Genomic DNA, 20,219 nt, shown 5'->3' with positions numbered 1-20,219 from the left:
TGTGCGCACAAAGGAACGCTCAGGCACACACTGCCCTCTGGAAGAAAAGGCGCTCCCCCCCCCCCTCCTCGCACAGCGCCGTTCCAACAATACGCATTTAGCCAGCACTTCACGCGACACAATCTACTCACGGGTCATATTTCCGCACCAATTGCGTCTCGCTGTTTGGAACGAGAGCTCGGGTTCCGTTCGCCCTGCAGTCACGAGGCGCCGTGGTGGCTAGGAGATGTTAACTACCTCGCCTGGTACACAGGAGGTCGTGGGTTCGATCCCGACTCCTGACGCCTGCTGCTGTATATTTTGAGTTTGCGTGTCTCTCTCTCTCATTATCATCATCATCATCACGGTGGCTAGGAGATGTTAACTACCTCGCCTGGTACACAGGAGGTCGTGGGTTCGATCCCAGCCCCTGACGCCTGCTGCTGTATATTTGGAGTTTGCGTGTCTCTCTCTCTCTCCCCGTGGTGAGATGTTAACTACCTCGCCTGGTACACAGGAGGTCGTGGTTTCGATCCTGGCCCCTGACGCCTGCTGTATATTTGGAATTTGCCTGTTTTCGTGGTCGCGTGCAATTTTCTCCGGGTCCTCCAGTTTTGACCCTCGACATTCATAAATATACATTTAAGAGTATCAGAATCATTTATACTGGAGGAATCCGATGAGCTATAATGCTCTTTTATTATAGATGGCCAGGCTGGTATAAATATTCACATAAGCCACTTCTCATTGAGCTATCATTTGTGGCTAGGTATATTAAGCAAAAGAGTTATAGAGCTCAGTGGGCCTTACCTGGTAAAATAACAAATAGTCTTAGTTCAGTTTTAATAGTTCAATTCAGCTGTCCGTAACGTGCTGCGTTTTTATCTGCCCGGCGCTCCGCTCGTTGTGCTTGCGAGCACCCCAGTAGCCTCAAGGCGCACCGAGCCTGGGCATCACTGTTTCACTGCTTTTATGGCTTTATTTTGGTGATTTTTGAAAAGTTTTTCGGTTTGGCCATGTTTGTTTGTTGTAGTACAGAGTTAGACTGATGGTCTTAATCTAAGTTGTCTTGTGGTTGTTGTTGTTTGACTTGCATCCCACTGGGATTTTTTCACACAGTGTTGGTGTACGGTGATTTTTCTGCAATATTTTGCTGTCTTTTCTTGGATTTTTTGTTTGCACTCAGTCACATATTCACTTTAAGATGTTTTCTTGTTCATGTTTTTGTTTTTTGTTTGTTGCGGTTGCACCCGATTCAAGAGCCGAATGGCTCACAGGGGCAATACCTAATAAATGAAACTTGAACTTGAACTTGATTGCCCAGGAAGCGGCCTTCACTAGCCTCTCCTCCTTGCTATGACCACGTGGTCACGGGCGCAACATCGAGCGCCCGCCCCGTAAGTGAATCCTGGGTGTCGATCCAGTCAATAAGCAAATCTATCATCGGCAACCGTGAACATTTTCCAGGAAACCCGGGATGGCAGCGGGCGTTTAGGCAGCGAAGGACGCGTCTGGAAAATCAAGCGGGCGGGGGGGGCATCCGTGGCATCGTTGATCGATTTGTTGTTGTTGTTGTCGTCGTCGTCCCAGCAAGAGTGCGGGCAACGTTAGAAAGCCACCGAAGGCTTCGGCTACTCGCGGTCGTCATCGCTACTACGATGGGAGGCCTGCGAGGGGCCCAAGTGCTTCCGGCACGTAACCCTCTTTGGGTGGGTGGGGGGTGGGGGGCGTTTCGTCCCGACGGGTTACGCCGTTCAACGACCCGCGATTCGCCGAGCCAATGTTGGCAAGTTGGCTTCGAGCACGGGGCGACCAAAGGATCGTGTAAATGAATAATGAGCCGCGTGCGGTTGCACGGTGTTGGTGGTGGTGGTGGGTGGTGGGGTGGTGGTTGCCACTCACGCAGGGCTATGTGCACGATGATGAACGCGAAGATGTAGACGGTGAGGAGCGACAGGGAGAGGACGAACATGTAGAAGAATCTGTAGTTCCTCTTGCCGACGCAGTTGCCCACCCAGGGGCAGTGGTGGTCGAAGTGCTCTGCGCACGAACAGCACCGCACGCGGGAGACACACGCGCACACAACAACAACCACCACCACCGGCGGTGCGATCGTTAAGACTGTTCAATGACATTGACATCGCCACGCAGACACCGATTACGAGGAATCGAGTCTGCATCACCCTCTCTCTTGTGGCTTTGTGTCCCACCGGTGCTAGAGACCAAAGGATGCCAAGATGTGACCAGTACAGGGACAATGCAAAAGCTTTAACAGTTCACGTGAATGCAGACTTGATGCTTTGTAAAAAGGTGTCGATTTGGTCTTGGAACATCTTAACACATCCTGTATTATAAGCCTCCTATTTCTTTATCATCTTCATAGTGGCAAAAACGGGTCCCGTAAATACATCCACATCATTCCTTGTGTGTGCGCACACATACACAAACATCAAAGATACCCTGCAAAGCCTCAACAGACTGCTGGAAAAGTGATGTTAGCGAGTGCCTATTAAGTCCGGTACGGCACAGCAAGCAATTGGGGTGGGTCGGCAGCAACACGCCAGGCCGCCTTTGTCTCCCCAGTGCCGACGTTTACACGCCGGAGGCAGCTAGCGCAAATTTAAGGCTCAGTCAACCTACAGCGAGACCGAGGAACGGTACAGATATTCGTCAACGAAACGAAACTATTTTTTTTATTTGATCAGGTAAGGCCCACTCTGTGCTAATGCAGCTATTTTTCAGAAGTGACTTGGCTATAACAAATGATTGCTCAACCAAGTTTATCATCATCATCATCATCATCACGTAAAAATTTGTAGCAGCCAAATACTCTAAACGCATGGTGATGCTGATTCTAAATGTGGAGGGGAAAAACCGGAGGACCCGGAGAAAAATCCACGCGATCACGGGGAAAGAGAAAGACATGCAAACTCCAAATATAAACAGCAGGCGTCAGGGTCGGGATCGAACCCACGGACTCCTGTACACCGGGCGAGGGAGATAACATCTCGCCACGCTGGCCACGATCTGGAAACAAACGGCTCGCGGGGTTCATAGCGCAGTGGCGTTTCGAACGCTAACCGCTCGCTCCGCCCTCCCCTAACCCCCCCCCCCCCCCCCCCCCCCTCACAGCACACACAGCCCAGCGCTCACCCACGCAGTTGTCGCAGAGGCTACAGTGGGAGGCTCGCGGCGGGCGGAATATCTTGCACGTGAGGCAGTACTTGAGCTTCACGTTCTGCCCGTTGATTTTCACCTCCTTCATGCGCGGGGGCGGCCGGTAGTTGTTTGCGTTGCCGCCGTTCGCCACCTCTGCGGGGGTGAGGGGGGTAGGGGTGGCGGGGGGTGGCGGGGGGTGGGCACGGGGTTGAAGGGGGGCAGGGATCGATGGGTTAAACCACGCCGCCGAGCAGAAGGGGACAGCGCCGTGGATCGCGATCAAAAAAGTTGAACATTTGCAAGAGGCATTTCGTCCGTAGGCCTCGTCAGCGCGAGGAGGTTGCCGCGCCACCGGTGGCACAACGACCACGCGTCGGGATTTCACTTCCCGAACGCGTCCGGTCCCCGAGGCTGGCTGCCAGCGGCGTAGCGCAATTTCTCGCTCGCCGCCGCCGTTCTCGCCCCTCCCCGCAACGGAGGCACGCACCCCTCCGCCACTCGGAGAGGTGGCGCCGTGACGAAGGAAACCCCCTCGCGCGCAACGGCTGCGGTTGATATCCGCGACTGTGCCTGAACCGGGAAATCGGACAAATTGAGCGAAACGCATGCTCACAGTATTGCAGAAACGAGCCAGAGCTAAAAACGGAAATGCATTAGGAGATTGCCAATACGTAAGTAGATACTCAGATTGTAAATGTTGTGGCTTGGCTCTCCAACACACAACCGGTGTGCTGTACTAGTACACTACAATATACACTACACTATACACTACTATACACTACACACTAGTGCTGTACTAGTATACTACACTATACACTACACCACACACTAGTGCTGTACTAGTGACGAATTGGCACGCTCTGTTTACGTGACAAACCTTACTAGTTGGCTGTGTCGGGTGGTGGTGGGTTAAATGACACATTTATATATTTACACGATCTAACCCCAAAAAAAAAACTGTATTATGGATGATATTGATCACGAAGGCCTACGCACTTGCTAATTAAATACTTGAAGGCAACCGACGATTGTGGAAAAGCGTCACATAATCCACGTATTTGCACGATTCATTAAGACTTGTTGTGAAATGACTTACATGTGACGATGATGATGTTGATCGTGGGTAATGTTGATGGGCGATTACGATTAAAAACTAAACTATTTTTTATTTTAGCACGTAAGGCCCCACTGAACTATGTAGCTGTTAACATCTCATATAGCCAACCGTGAACCGCAAAAGAACTCGCGTCGCTCCGTTCCGTTGGCACGGCGAGCTACCGTAACTCGCTGGCGGTTTGCCGGCAATGATCACGGGGGGATTGGAGGGGGGCGCTTTACCGTCCGAGCCGAGGATCTGCTTCTCCAGGTCGGCCGCTTCGTCTGCGGCCGCTCGGGGCAGGACGCCGGGGTCGCTGAAGCTCGTGCGCAGGAGGCTGCACATGACGAAGATGAAGAGGGCCGCGCCGACCGCCGGCACCGCGGGGTTCAGGTTCTCCGCCAGGAACGGGCAACTGCCGGCAGACGGACAGAGGGAGGGACGGAGGGGCCGCGGTTATATCTCGGTAAGAGGCTTTATTCCATCTTGAATTGAAGCTTTCGTGACCGCAGGGATTCATCTTCTTGGTTCTTTCGGTAAAGTCACGTAGGTAGAAATAAAACAAAATATATACCTTAAATAGTCGCTCCAAGCCTGGGGTGTGTCATTCAGACGCTGTCTTCTCGACAGACCTGCTCTCCACCTGAGGACGGCTGCTTGCGTTGTGGCCGGAACGTCGCGAGAATCATTTTTATTATTTTATTATTTCCATTCTACGTGACTTTACCGAAAGAACCAAGAAGATGAATCCCTGCAGTCACGAAAGCTTTAAATCGAAATAAAACAAAATAAATCACGACGTTTCGAACGCAACACAAGCGCCCGTCTTCAGGTGAAAATCGCGATAGCCGCGATTGTCTGCTGCGAGCAGACATCGTGCTGCTTATCGTGATTAATTTTGGTTTATTTCTACCTACGTGACTTTACCGAAAGAACCAAAGAGTAAGGCTCTATTCAGCAAAGATACGGTGTGAGAGATTGTGTGGTGCCACGATTAAAAATGTTACCCGCACCATCCGAAGCGATGCTGCTGCCGCCAGACTTTTCACCCACACCTCGAATCTGAGAGCACGTCACCCCGATTGCTTCTAACCCTCCCCCCGCTGACTTCCAAAACCAATCCCAGATCAATATCAAGATCACACTCACCGGTCTTTCAGAATCCTTCCCATGAACTCACCCCCTTGCCTACCGCTACCCTCTCATCTCACTCAACTCCCCCCTCCACACACTCTACCACCTCTCATCTCACTCCAATCCCTTCCACGCGCTCTCCGCTCCAGCAACCGAGGCGTTCTATCGAAGCCACCACCCAACCGTTTCTCATTGGGAGGTCGCTCATTCTCCTCTGCTGCCCCCACAGTCTGAAACACCCTTCCCGCAGCCCACCGTGCTGCCGACTCCCTGCCCCCGTTCAGGCCGAGACTGACGAACCATCCCTCGTCCTCTCTCCGTTCGCGACCGACTGCCTCTCAATCAGAGGTCGCAACCGGGTACCCGATACCCGGCTACCCCTACCCAGCCGGGTACGGGTACCCGTTTGCGACCCTGGTGCGGCCGGGTACGGGTAGGCCGCGAGTCACTGGTGAGTAACTGTTTGTCACTCATTTCCCAACGTCTTGTCTCTTCGCACAATTCAAGTTCCTAGAATCAACCCACCCGCGCCTGCAACATTAATTCATCCCAGAGGTCGCAATCAGGTACCCGATACCCGTACCCGGCCGGGTACAGGTGTAGGGTACGGGTACGGCCGGGTACGGGTACCCGTTTGCGACCCTGGTGCGGCCGGGTACGGGTAAAAAAATCAAAACCCGTTTGCGACCTCTGCTCTCAATACAAAGGAAACATTCCCCGCCCCCCCGTGTCGGGACGGCGCCGGGAGACGCGGTCGCATCGAGACACCGCGATGTTGAATCGCGCTGCGCTGCAGTCGCATCGACGCACGCACGGACCCGCAGGCTCGCGTGAAGACCCACAGGTCGCACCCGAGAAGACCCGAAGCATCTCTCTGTAAAATAATCACGTCCACGGCTCTGCAGATTTTCCCTCGCACACAGACGCAACGTAGATCCCAAAAACTGGCACCTTGTATTGTACCGTTCCGGACATCGCATGCGCAGTTATTAACAATTTATGAACTTGAAAAAATCGTTACTTTTTAATTATATATATCTATTTCATTTTAATATAAAATGTAAATGTGCGTGGCTCATTAATGATTTACCTCTACAATGTCGAAAGTGATGCATCCACGTTTGCGTGGTGCAGCGTTGGTTCACATCCGCCGAGTTTGCACTTTTTAAGAAGGGACTGATAGAAAAAGAAAATCACTACCATCTCACAGAGCCCACCGTGGAAATCAATATCAAGGGCTCATCTTTTGTTGTTTATTGAATAGTTATCGGGGGGGCCAGTGGTAGGCACAGCGCGTTGCAGGGCTTCGAGGTTCGAATGCGGCAGGCAGCCCTGGTTAATACCAGCTCTGGTTAATGACCACAGCTGTAGTAACCACTTTTAGCTCGGCCATCGAAAAACTGGCGGTCACCGCATCGCACGGCGCTTCCAGACGCGCTTCTTGCGGCCGTCTGGAACGCACCTTCCTCCCAATGTGAGGAAGCCACTGGGAGCCATGCCACTTTTAAACCATCATCATCGAGATTGACAAACTCATTTTTTTTGCGTTTTCAATTGCGGTCCTTCCCCCCGCGCCTCCTGACTAAGCACGTTTGCCTACTTACGGTGCGCGAAAGAACAAGCTGAACGTACTGCCTACGTACGCGTGCACTCGTACAATTCAACGTCATCCGCTTTGCGGTGGACGTCATCAAGATAACCCGTGACATCAACCGAAAAGAGCCGCTTAGAAAAAATTATAAACCACCATTGGAACCTCATTTGCCAGTAAAAAATATGATAATTGTTTTTTTACCCTTCTATCTGGCAACAAAACTGACACCTTTTTTTTACAAGGAGTCATGTTTGCATAGACCACAATACCTGCAGTCATAATGCAAACAAAAAACAGAACTCTGATAATGTATGCACTGTCCTTGAAGTTGATTGGTCCACACCCGAGACAGCTTTCCTTAGAGCCTCGTCTCACATGGTGTTGGACCAGATGACGCCAAAAGGTGCACAACTCAAAGACAACGCACCATCAGAGTATGAGAGCTCGGGGTAAGCATTTACACCATTGGAACCTCATTTGCCAGTAAATCAACTTCAAGGACAGTGCATACATTACCAGAGTTATGTTTCTTGTATTGCATTATGACTGCAGGTATTGTGGTCTATGCAAACATGACTCCTTGTAAAAAAAAGGTGTCAGTTATGTTGCCAGATAAAAGGGTCAAAAAACAATTATCAATCTAAACCACGTTAAGAAACGGACTCGATTGGGATCGGCACGCAGTGACCGACGGCCGCACGCGACTAGCGGAGGTGGGGGGGGGGAGCGGGGGGGGGAGAGGGGGGGGGAGCGGAGGGGGGGGAGCGGGGGGGGGAGCGGGGGGGGGGCCCTCTGTGGCCAGCAGTCGGTGCGAGCGGGCAACTCCGTGCCGGCAACGCGCAAAAATAAAAAACGGACGCTTTAGAGCGGGGGATGAAATTCACTGACCAGTTATGGTCCCCCCTCGTTCGGCTCTCACTGGGGCCGCGAGGGCATTTACTAAACGGCGATAAACACTCAACTCGGGCACAGGAAGAGGGGAGCCCCACCTTCCTTTGCCCGAAATAGCCCCCCCACACACATAGCCCCCCCACACACGCACACCCCTCCCCACGCACACCCCTCCCCACGCACACCCCCCCACCCACACACCCCCCTCCCCACACACACCCCTCCCCACACAAAGACAAAGATCCCCCGTATAGCCTTAACAGACTGTAGGGGCAAGTGTTATTAGCGAGCACCTATGAATGCCGGAACGGTACACGAGGGGGTGGGTGGCCAGCACCACGCCCGACCGCCTTTGTCTCCCGAGCGGCGATGTTTACACACCGCACCAGGTACTCATTTGAGGCTGAGTCGACCTAGGGGAGGCCCAGGACCGGTTCAGATAATCGTCACTGGTGTTGGCCGTGAGCGGGAATCGAACCCGGGTCGCCAAGTTCGTAGTGCAGCGCGCTAACCGCTACACCACCGCTCCCCACACACACCCCTCCCCACACACACCCCTCCCCACACACACCCCTCCCCACACCCCCCCTGGGGTTATGGGAGCACTGAGAATCTGGCTGGGATTGAAACGGGACACAAAGAGAGGGCGCGCGTGCGCCACAGTGTTTGTGGCACGCGATGCATTTGTCGAGTTCCTGAAAGCGAATGCACGGGGGGCGGTCCGTCCATCTTTCCGCCCATCCATCCATCAGTCCTTCCTCCATTTGTTCCTTCCATCAGTCCCATCCTTCCTTCCGTCCATCTCATCCTTCCTTCAAACCTTCCCGTCCATCCCATCCTTCCTTCCGTCCATCTCATCCTTCCTTCAAACCTTTCCGTACGTCCCATCCTTCCTTCCTTCAGTCCGTTTTTTTAATGAATATTAATTTGATAAACGAGCGAGGTCCTGCAAAACGAGTGGCGCGTGCATACGCTTTGTCTGCCGAGCGTCACGTGATCACAACTGACATGCGAGTACTTTGACATACGAGTGCTTTGGATTACAAACACGTTTCCCGGAACGAATTATGCTCGCAATCCAAGGATTTACTGTAGAAACCATTAGCAACATGCAACGAAAACATGCTCTGATAATATCATATACATGGCATTGCCTTTGAAACTGATAGGCCTACACCAGAGACAGCCGTCTCTATGGCTTTGTCTCATCAGTGTCAGACCAGAGAACGCCAAAGGCTGAACAGTACAAGCGCTATGCCACAAGTATCGGAGCAGTTGGCGACGTTTGGGGCAGTGACTCTTCTTCGTAGCCGCGTGATGCAATGACGACAACATATGTAAGATACACGAAGAACGCATTAATTAGATGAACATACGCAGGGTAGAGAAATCATACTGGTGGGAACCTCCTGGTTCCACCAGCCCACAGGGGATTATTGTGTCCGTCCATTGTGCATCCAAAAATGGGAGGGGTGGGGCTGGGTGGAAAGGGGAGGGTGGGGAGGGGCTGCTCACCCCGTGGTGCCCTTATAAACCTCAACGTATAACCTACTCACGCCGGCTTGTGCCCGCCCTCACAGTCGGGCATATTTGCGGAATACACCACGCCGCCGTTGACCCTGGCCATTGACCGAGCAACCCAACGTTCCTACCAGCTCCCTCCGCAGGAACGTGTTAATTGATCGTAAAAAAAAAAAAATCGCTTCTCGCATACTTCCTTATTTTATTGGAATGAGTGCAGTCATTGATATCGCTGTTATCAGTTTTCTATTTCGCCGAGATTGCATCTTTACCTGTGAGAGTAGTCTAAATTTTACGTAACGCACTTTGAGATATTTCAATGTGAACGTGCTTTTACGAAATTGAGGTGGTTATTATTATGATGATGATGATCGTTAAAAGTAAACGTGCTTTGCCCCAGGACCCATCGGGGGCGAGAGAAGGGGGCGACCGCCGATGGTAGGAGGGATGAACCAAGGAGTGGCAGCCAAGGGAGGGAACGTCAACCGCAGAGATAAATTGATGAAGTCAGCTCATCGGGCGGGCGCCAGACGAAATGCGCCATCGGCTAGACCGTACGAGACGGTCGACGGCCAGGGGCGAGGGCTTCCTCCAGCAGTAGATAGCGGCGAATCGGGGCGACCGACCGGTGTGGCGAGGCACGGTCAAACATCTCGCACTCGGCCGGCACGTCTTTCATCATTCAGCAGCGCCGCCATGAGGTCATCAAAGAGTTAAGATCCACCACCCACGGCGTTACGGACCACCCAGGGCTCGCTCGGTGGCGCTGGCGTCGGCTCTAAATATAGCCGCGCGTGCCGCGGCAAGTCGAACCATTCGGCGGACGCGAGAGACACGACGGCGGTGCAAGTAGAAACTCACCCACCAGCCAAACCCCCAGCAGGCAGGCGCACTCAATTATTCTAATTATTAGGTCGTATCAGATCGCACCGTGTGCGTGGAGCAAGTCGGTGACCCGAGTTTGATTCCCGCTCACAGCCACCAACACCGCTGACGATTTTCATAATCGGTTCTGGGCCTCATCCTCCAAGGTCGACTCGGCCTCAAATGAGTACCTGGTGCAGTGTGGAGTAAACATCGCCACGAGGGAGACGGAGGCGGCTGCTGAGCGTGGTGCTGGCCACCCACACCCTCGTGTGCCGTGCCGGCTTTCCTAGGTGCTACTCGCTAACAGCACTTGCCCCAACAGTGTATTAAGACTAGACGGGGGATCTTTGTCTTTGTGCAAGTCGGGCGTGGCGCTGGCCACTCCACCCTCTCTCGTGCGCCGTGCCGGCCTTCATCGGCGTTCGCTAACAGCTCTTGCCCCAACAGTCCATACAGGCAATAGACGGGGGATCTTTGCGAGTGCCCCGTCTCATTTGTACCGCCTGTGCAACGAGTCTCGTTTGTGCCGTCTCATTCGTATGCTTCCACCTCATTGTTGTCCGACTCTTACCGTCTCTGTGCTGCGTCTCACTTCCGCTGGCCGTAACCACGCGTACCACACGTACCACGCGTACCACACGTACTCTCTCTTCGCGTTTCGAATGAACGTCTTATTTGCGTTTGTCCGTCTTGCCTGAAGCGCTCCGGCGTCAACTGCATTCTTCACCTTCTAGTGGACTACTGCCCATCTCATCTGTGCGGGCGTGGTGCTGGCCACCCAACCCACATCGCGTGCCACAGTGCCGGCCTTTATACGTGCTGCTGCTGCTGCTACACGAGGGGGGGGGTCTTGATGTAGTTTGTGCCGCCTTGTCTGTATTGTCTCATGTCCACACACATCCGTGTTGTATGTTGCCTGTACGGTCTCGTCCGTACCGTCTCATGTCCACACACATCCGTGTTGTATGTTGCCTGCACGGTCTCGTCCGTACCGTCTCATGTCCACACACATCCATGTTGTATGTTGCCTGTACGGTCTCGTCTGTACCGTCTCATGTCCACACACATCCGTGTTGTATGTTGCCTGTACGGTCGCGTCCGTACCGTCTCATGTCCACACACATCAGTGTTGTATGTTGCCTGTACGGTCTCGTCGGTACCGTCTCATGTCCACACACATCCATGTTGTATGTTGCCTTACGGTCTCGTCCGTACCGTCTCATGTCCACACACATCCGTGTTGTATGTTACCTGTACGGTCTCGTCCATACCGTCTCATGTCCACACACATCCATGTTGTATGTTGCCTGTACGGTCTCGTCTGTACCGTCTCATGTCCACACACATCCATGTTGTATGTTGCCTGTACGGTCTCGTCCGTACCGTCTCATGTCCACACACATCCATGTTGTATGTTGCCTGTACGGTCTCGTCTGTACCGTCTCATGTCCACACACATCCATGTTGTATGTTGCCTGTACGGTCTCGTCCGTACCGTCTCATGTCCACACACATCCGTGTTGTATGTTGCCTGTACGGTCTCGTCTCTTCTGTGCCAAGGATCCGCCGGTACTTTGAGCGTCGTCTCTACTTTGTCTAAATTGTTATTCGAGCCTGAAGAAAACATAATCACATCAAATTCGGATGCATTGCGAATCGATTTTCACGGATGGTAATGCGGGCATCACGAGGATGAGAATTGATTTTTCTTTTTGTGTATCCGTGAATAATCACAGGCCTACAAAATGCTACAAAAAATGACAGCGTCTGCAACAAAAACCAGACGTGGCACATTCTCCTGCAGCTCAAAGCGTCTCCGCTCTCACAAGCCATCGCCTCGGGGTGAGACTCATCTCCCAGGAGGTGGAAATTCCACGTGCACATGGCCAAGGCAGTTTATCAATCGGACAACCAGGGATGATCTTCTTGGTTCTTTCGGTAAAGTCACGTAGAATGGAAATAATAAAATAATAAAAATATAATACAATTATTCTCACGTTTCGTCCACAACGCAAGCAGCCGTCCTCAGGTGTTTTGTTTTTATTATTTTATTATTTCCCTTCTACGTGACTTTACCGAAAGAACCAAGAAGATGAATCCCTGCAGTCACGAAAGCTTTAAATCGAAACCAGGGATGACTTTGCAATGATGATGGTGGGCTGAATCAGAAGGGTGGGGTGGGGGGGGCGCGTGGTGGGGCCATGGGGGAAATTGCACCCCACACCCCTTTGAGACCATAGGAACAAAACACCTTTATTGATATTTAGCAGAGAAAATACATCACATTGTTTATTTATGTATTACTATGAATGACTGCACCCCCATTTGAAACGTTGGAATTCTAGGAACACCCCCCCCCCCCCCCCCCACCACGTGCCCCTCCCCACGCCCCCACCCCGACGTCTTCAGACTGAACATGGAGGCCACCCAAAGCCCGGGCCCCCCATAGCTGCGGGGCCCCCCCAAAGTGCAGGGCCCAGGGCCGACACCCTGACCCCCCCCACCCCGAGCCCCATCCCCTATAACGTCGCCGCCCCCCCCAACTGAACGTGGAAACCTTTTAGAATCTAGATACACCTATAGCTGAGCCAACCCCGGACTGGGGATATAGACTTGTGACCTTAATATTTTACGGAGAGTTCAAGCGCCGCACGGGCGGGTGCGACGCGACAGCGCAGCGTCTTCCAAGCGGGCGGCTGTACCCCGTGACCACGTGACCTTGAGAGGGGCGCGCTGGCGCACACACACGTGACCCCAGGCACTTGACGCAGCACCAAGGCACCACAGACAAACATTCATGCCACTTAGAATGGAAATAATAAAATAATAAAAATAAAACATAATACTATTATTTTGTTATTTTTGCATTTCCCATAAATATGCGAAAATTCCTCTTGATATGCAAATTATTTTGTCAAGGCGCTCTTCCTCCTCCCTCCCAGCTTAAATAGACGCTCCAAGCCCAGGACGTGTCATTCTGACTGTCTTATCGACAGACCTGTTCTTCACCTGAGGACGGCTGCTTGCGTTGTGGCCGAAACATGAGAATTATTTTATTATGTTTTATTTTATTATTTTATTATTTCCATTCTACGTGACTTTACCGAAAGAACCAAGAAGATTAATGCCACTGTTGCCACCAAACCACACTCCCTGCCCGCAGCTCCCAACTCAATCTCACCATCTCTGGCACGTTCAAAAAATAACAACAACCCCATTTTCCTTTTTTCTTTCTCTCCCCATTTTATAATTTCACCAACACGCTAGGGGTCTGGGTGGCTCAAGCGAACCACAACCAACAATGATCTGCCGACTCGAGTGCTCGGACACGTGGCCACATTACGAACCTCTACACACCACAAGGGAGAGACATGCAGCCCTAGAGAACCCTCTTGGGGGTCTGGGTGACGAACCGAACCCTGATCATGGGGCGGGCTGAAGCGCTGGATTCGAACTCGGGTTGTTCGAGCTGGCCGCTGTCTCAGCGTTTACCCACAGTGCTTATTATCTTTTTACGAGACGCCCATCCACCACCTCATCACTCACCACTTTATTACCAAATATCTACCAACCTTACGGAGGGGTGTTTTTTATTCTCACACTTTTTCCTCTCACCATGGCTCCGAGTCGGATTTTACAAAGCAGTCAGCAGATTTGTCCATTACCGTATTCGCTTTCACCTCCACCCGTAGAGCCTTATTGATCGTTACCCGCTGAGGCTCGCAAGGAACCGGGTATTTTTAGGCAGCATTGGGGCAAAAAATCGGGGTGGGCAGCGGAGCCGAGGTCACGGCGCACGACTGGGAGGGTCGATAAAATAGCTACCACTTCATGGAAAGATTACTTTTGCCGCAATAAATTTCCACGTGATGAGCCACTTCTGTTGAGCTTTCATTTGTGGCCAGGTCGCTTCGCACAGCTCAGTGGGCCTTACCGGGCCAAAATAAAAATATCGAATCATTTCATAGTTTCAACAATTAGTCATTGCCAGCTGAAGGTCTTCCTCCCCCGACTACCACCCTTCCCAGCGCCCCCCCTCCGGCCCGCCCCCCTACCCCCGCGTCGCATGCGCCGCTGCAGGGGCGGTCGTGCCTTCCCGCGTGCGGGAATTCCGCGGCACCTGGCAGCGATTGGGAGCCCGGCTTCACGGCGCGGCTAAAGGAGGCCCTCGCCAAGGGTGCCGACGGCGAAAATCGGCCAGAAATAAAAGCAAAATAAACGCGCGCCTCTCCCACGCGCTCCCGGGGCACCGGTGGCCAAAGATGAACCCAGGAAAACCGGCGTCACCGATCGGCAAGAGGCGCAAGCGTGACGCCGACACGGCCCCCTGCCGCCACATGCAACGTACAAAGACAAAGATCCCCCCGAGTAGCTTTAACAGATTCCTGCTGTTATAGCGAGCACCTATGAAGCAGAGGTCGCAAACGGGTTTTGATTCCTTACCCGTACCTGTACCCGGCCGCACCAGGGTCGCAAACGGGTACCCGTACCCGGCCATACCCGTACCCTACCCGTAACCCGGCCGGGTACGGGTATCGGGTACCTGATTGCAACCTCTGGGATGAAGCCACGTTGCAGGCGCGGGTGGGTTGATTCTAGGAACTTGAATTGTTAGAAGAAACAAGATGTTGGGAAATGAGTGACAAACAGTTACTCATCAGTGACTCACGGTCTACCCGTACCCGTACCCGGCCGCACCAGGGTCGCAAACGGGTACCCGTACCCGGCCGGGTACGGGTAGGTTACAGGTATCGGGTACCCGGTTGCGACCTCTGCTATGAAGGCCGGCAGGGTACACGAGAGGGTGGTGTGTACAGCACCACGCCCCGCCACCTTAGTCCACCCAATGCTAATGTTTACACGCTGCAACACATGCTCATTTGACGTAAGGGGCGGGGGCCGGGACAGGCTGCGGATATTCATCACTGGTGCCAGTGGCCGTGAGTGGGAATCGAAACTCGGGTCACCGGGTTTGTAGCACAGTGCGCTAACCGCTGCGCCACCCCCCCCCCCCCCCCCCCAAGTACAAGCACGCACGGAGGGAAACAAACGAGCTGGGATTAGAGACGCTATAAATATTTACACACACGCTTGCCACCATGCCTCCAAACCACCGTGCCCATGTTAAATACCTCGTTTGCTAAACAGGGGTCGCGGGTTCGATCCGGACACCGACGCCTGTATATTCGGAGTAGTTTGAAGGTCCTCTCCGAGGTCGCGTGGATTTTTCCTCCGGGTCCTCCCGGTTTTTGCCTCCACGTTTAGAATCAACATTGCCACACGTTTAGAGTATTTTATTTAGCAGCAGTAAATTTCCACATAGGCCGCTTATAATTGGACTATCGTCGCGTCTGAACAGGAACGATACAATGCGGTGGGCCTTAACCTGGTAAAATAAAACATATTTTAGTTTAATTGTTGGTTCGGCAGTTGAGAAGCATTCGGCGATTTGTTGACTGGTGTCGACCATTCAGCTCACGACACACATCGAAGTGTACGAGCACGGGGAGCCATATCAAATTAATTTTATTTTATAATCGCGTCATTCGTGCGAATCGCGTCCCACGACGCTGAACGTTTTTTTCCCGAATCGGAACGAGCGCCGACGCATCACGGTTGCTCATACCCCTCTTTAGAGCCATCCCGAACCACAGGTGGGGCAATTCCACATTTCTATGATGGGAGCGCAAGTGTCTATTCCCTCTGTTAGAAGAGCCAACGTTGGCTTCCGCACAAAGCATTACTCTACGCTGGTCCGAGTCATCCACCAACCAGGATTTGAAACCACGATATTCTCACTGCGAGGCGCTTGCTGGAACGCGAAGCCACCTGAAAACTCGCTTCTTTCGAATCGCTTTACGCGTTTCGTGTGTTGATGTCCTTCCCCCGTACCGCCGATTAACACGGCTGGCTGCATACGATGCGGGAGAAGTTCAACATACGTACTTGCATACCTGGAAGGGTCCCATTTGTGATTTATGGAAGTAACACGCGAACACGTTAGCTTCAGGAGGCATGCACCCACAATTCGTAATTCTAGGCTGAAATTAAAGAGGTGCTATTTTCAGGTCGAGTGTAAATTACCCGAATGAAGCGGACAAAAGGAAAGAGCGGTCTCGCGAGCGCGGGTTAGCGTCTCTAGTTTTTGTTTACGCCGCACGTTTGCTCCTGCATAATGTCCACGCTGCCGTCGTTTAAAAAAAAAAAATCGTATTTGTTCCAAGCAATCTCTTCTCACCGAGCAATTATCCCAAACGCTCCGTGCTTTGACGGTCACCGCATCGCAACGACGCTTCCAGACGCGCTTCCGCGGCCGTCTGGAACGCTCTTCCTTCCGATATTCGGAAGCCACTGGGAGCTATGCACTTTTAAATCATCATCATCTAGATTGACAAACTCATTTCTTAAGAACTGCTTTTACTGGTAGGAACCACCTGGTTACACCAGCCCACAGGGGATTATTGTGTCCGTCCATCGTGCATCCAAAAATGGGGGGGGTGGGGCTGGGTGGAGAAGGTGGGGAGAGGGGAGGGTGGGGAGGGGCTGGGTGGGGCTGGGTGGGGAGGGGCTAGTCACCCAGTGGTGCCCTTATAAAACTCAACGTTTAACCTACTCACGCCGGCTTGTGCCCGCCCTCACAGTCGGGCATATTTGCAGAATATACCACGCTGCTGTTGACCCTGGCCATTGACCGAGCAACCCGACGTTCCTACCAGCTCCCTCCGCAAGAATGTGTTTGTGTTCAGTTTGTTGTCCTACCTACACGCCTCGGATTAGCGCAGTTGGCTACATCCGATGCGAAAGAAGCTCAACATGTATCACACATGTCCAAGAAGCGTGGTACGAATCCGTATTTTAGCTCAGCCCATCATCCTTCCAGGGTTGATAAAATACCTATTGCTTTTTTTGGACATCAGGAGTGGTTGTGCTATGCGTAGACTGATGCCTGCCATGGGAATGTGGAATCTAGACCTTTTGGCAAAAGGTGGCCAGAAGAAAGTGCACCTTTATTGAGCTTTAACATCCCGCCTCTTGCCCACTTCCCCCACCTTTGGTAGTCATGAGTTCAGCAGGTCACGAGTTCGGTGGGGTAAAGTGTGGGTATTCCCACTTGTTCAAAGTCATGCGGCCGGGCCAGATGCCTACTGAGTACCCCGGCGTTGGGCACTCCGATGGCAAAGCGATCGCGGAAACCGACTTCCTCGCCAAAGCAAATGAGAAATGTATTTATATTTCTACATCTATTTAGAAAATAAACTCACCTCCACTGCCCGAAGTTGAAAGGCAAACACAGAAAGGGATTCTTTTCATTTTTTTAGTCTTTTTTTTTAAACGCATTCTTTCATAAGAATGGTAAAAAAAAAATCCACGGTGGGGGGGGGGGGGTTGGTAGCGGGGGGTGGTGGTTAACAAAGCAGCACAAAAGAACAAAACAGGAAATTCCTGGAACGTGCAATTTACAAAAGTGTTTCTTCAGAAGGAGGGTGAGGAGGAGGGCGGTGCAAGGGGGGGGGGGGGGTGGATTTGCAGGGCAGACGAACGAAAGACGAGAGAACTCCAGTTGGTTTCCAGGGCGGCCAGGTATCACGATACGCCCCCCCACCCCCCAGCTCCGCGCTAAACCGTTTAGCCACGGAGTTTCTGTCTCCCAACGTTTTCATCTCGGCCTTGCCCCCCGTCTTTCCATGCCCTGACCCAATTCCCCCGCTCTCTCTAGGGGGGGGGCGCCGAATCACATGGCTTCTGAAGTCTCTCTCACAGTACACGCATCGGAGTGTTTGCGTTGTGTGTTTTTTTTACGTTTCGTCTATCACCCCGCACCCACCACACACGCCTACCCCCCCCCCCCCCGCACATCATATCAGCGTCACGTCGCACGAACGAGGATCCGTTTGAATGTCACGGAGCAGTGTTTGAACCCCCTTTGCATTAAATATTTTTTTACTTCAAAGGCATATCTACAATAATGTTGTAATTGCCAAGAAATCACCAGAAAGCAGGAAGCACTTCTTCACAATTCTGCCAAATCGCCTGACGATGTTGTTTGTTGTAATCACCAGCGAAACGTCACCGTGCCCAATTGTGACTCTTGTGGGTTTACTCGCCATCACGCCGATGTGCTGAAGTACTAATCAGCACGTTTTGTTCACGTGACAAACCTTACTCGTGCGGCTGTGTCGGGGTGGTGCTCGTGGGATGACGACACATTTACACGATCGAACGCACGACATCCTGCATACCAGGCGAGGTAGTTAACATCTCCTAGCCACCGTGATGATGATGAGAGAGAGACACGCAAACTCCAAATATACAGCAGCAGGAGTCAAGGTCGGGATCGAACCCACGACCTCCTGTATACCAGGCGAGGTAGTCAACATCTCGCCACCGCAGCACCATAGATGTCACCTCATGGCAAAAAAGCACCGATTGAAAACGGTCCTCTTGTGCACACATCGGTATAATCGGCTCACGGCTCTGCAAATTCGCGAGAATCATCAACTGCATCTGCAGAACGCATGCATGCATGCACGAGCGCCGGGTAGAGAGGACTTCCCCACAGGGCGTATCGATCCATCCGTTTTCCATACGGCCTTGCAGAGAGAGTGTGATGGAGCGTCTGTCGGTACAATGCCAAGCTCTTCGCGCCGAAGGACTGAGAGCCCCCGTCCGTCAACGCAGTCCAACGGAGTGGCAATAATTCACGTCAAATTAGCAATGCGACTCGGGATCTGTGAAGGAGCTGCGTTGCGAGTGGTGGACAAAGTTCAGGGTGGGGGGGCAGTGGCGGGGGGTGCAGCAGAGGAACTGGGGGTGGGGGGTAAACGCAGCCGATCATCCCTCGACGGTCCAACAAAATGAGTGGCAGCCCTGTTAGAGATATCAACGGTGGGGTCGGCACGATTGATAAACCGGCCCCCACCATGGGAATGTGGAATATTCAGATTGTTATTTTACCAGGTTAAGCCCCCACTGAGCTATGTGGGTCTTTTTCAGAAGTGACCTGGCTATCACAAATGATAGCTGTACGAAGTGGATTATTAGGTCGAAATTGATAGCAGCCAAATACTAGTAAACGCGCGATGCCGATCCTAAATGTGGAGGGAGAAACCGGAGGACCTGGAGAAAAAGCCACGTGACCACGAGGAGAGAGATGCAAACTCAAAATATACAGCAGGCGTCAGGGTCGGGATCGAACCCACGACCTCCTGTACACCAGGCGAGGTAGTTAACATCTCACCACGGAAAGAGAGAGACACGCAGACTCCAAATATACAGCAGCAGGCGTCAGGGTCGGGATCGAACCCATGAACTCCTGTATACCAGGCGAGGTAGTTAACATCACAGCCATGCGCTTGGGACGTTTCAAAGTCAGTACTTTTGAGCAAATCTCCCCCACGGGACGACCGCCATCGATTTCCTACCGATCGCTCTATCGGCATCGCACCGCGGGACGAAGGTTCCACGGATTTCTGACGCGGCGCTTGCGACCCTTTGTGAAGGAGAGGACGTCCGCCACCCAGGCGGACGTCCAAGACACTTTTGAGACCTCGTTGACGAACCTCCGGGAGCTACGCGTTAGCGGCGCGGCACTTTCAGCAAACGTCTTGCCACCCAGGGAGTGTACGTTTTGTCGTCACAACGGTCAGAATTGGAATTTTAGCCAATTTAAGTGCTAATAGAAATTGATTGCGATGGCTTTTTTTGTGCAGTCATTGGTGACCGGGCAGAAGTCATCAACTCACCACGTTTGCGAACCCCGTTTAACTACAACTCAGTAAATGCAAGATTCTTATGGGTCTCCGCTATGCGAGTCTAAGGAGTCTATGGATCCGTGTGTAACGCTATGGATCTCTGTATCTACGATATGTCTCTATGCAAGCCATTCGTGAGCGGATGACACCAGCAATTCACTTCACTTGAAAATCCGGTGAGGTTTATATTACTCTTTGGTTCTTTCGGTAAAGTCACGTATAAAGA

At 52.3% G+C, this 20,219-nt stretch overlaps 1 protein-coding gene across 1 annotated transcript in view; it reads right to left on the bottom strand.

The window, feature by feature from the left end:
- Positions 1-20,219, bottom strand: part of LOC133357075 (palmitoyltransferase ZDHHC14-like) — a 95,570-nt gene that overhangs the window by 32,248 nt on the left and 43,103 nt on the right. The window contains exons 2-4 of the mRNA XM_061574848.1: positions 4,477-4,649; positions 3,133-3,291; positions 1,882-2,019 (exon numbers count right to left, since the gene is read on the bottom strand). Coding sequence (XP_061430832.1) covers positions 1,882-2,019; positions 3,133-3,291; positions 4,477-4,649 — 470 coding nt within the window. The remainder of the gene's footprint in view (positions 1-1,881; positions 2,020-3,132; positions 3,292-4,476; positions 4,650-20,219) is intronic.

Source organism: Lethenteron reissneri, chromosome 56 (genome assembly GCF_015708825.2).
Source record: "Lethenteron reissneri isolate LAM-NWPU_2019-01 chromosome 56, ASM1570882v1, whole genome shotgun sequence".
In the NCBI taxonomy this organism is placed as follows: Eukaryota; Metazoa; Chordata; class Hyperoartia; order Petromyzontiformes; family Petromyzontidae; genus Lethenteron; species Lethenteron reissneri.
Note: the sequence above shows the minus strand (reverse complement) of the source record. Positions and strands in the feature narration are given on the sequence as shown.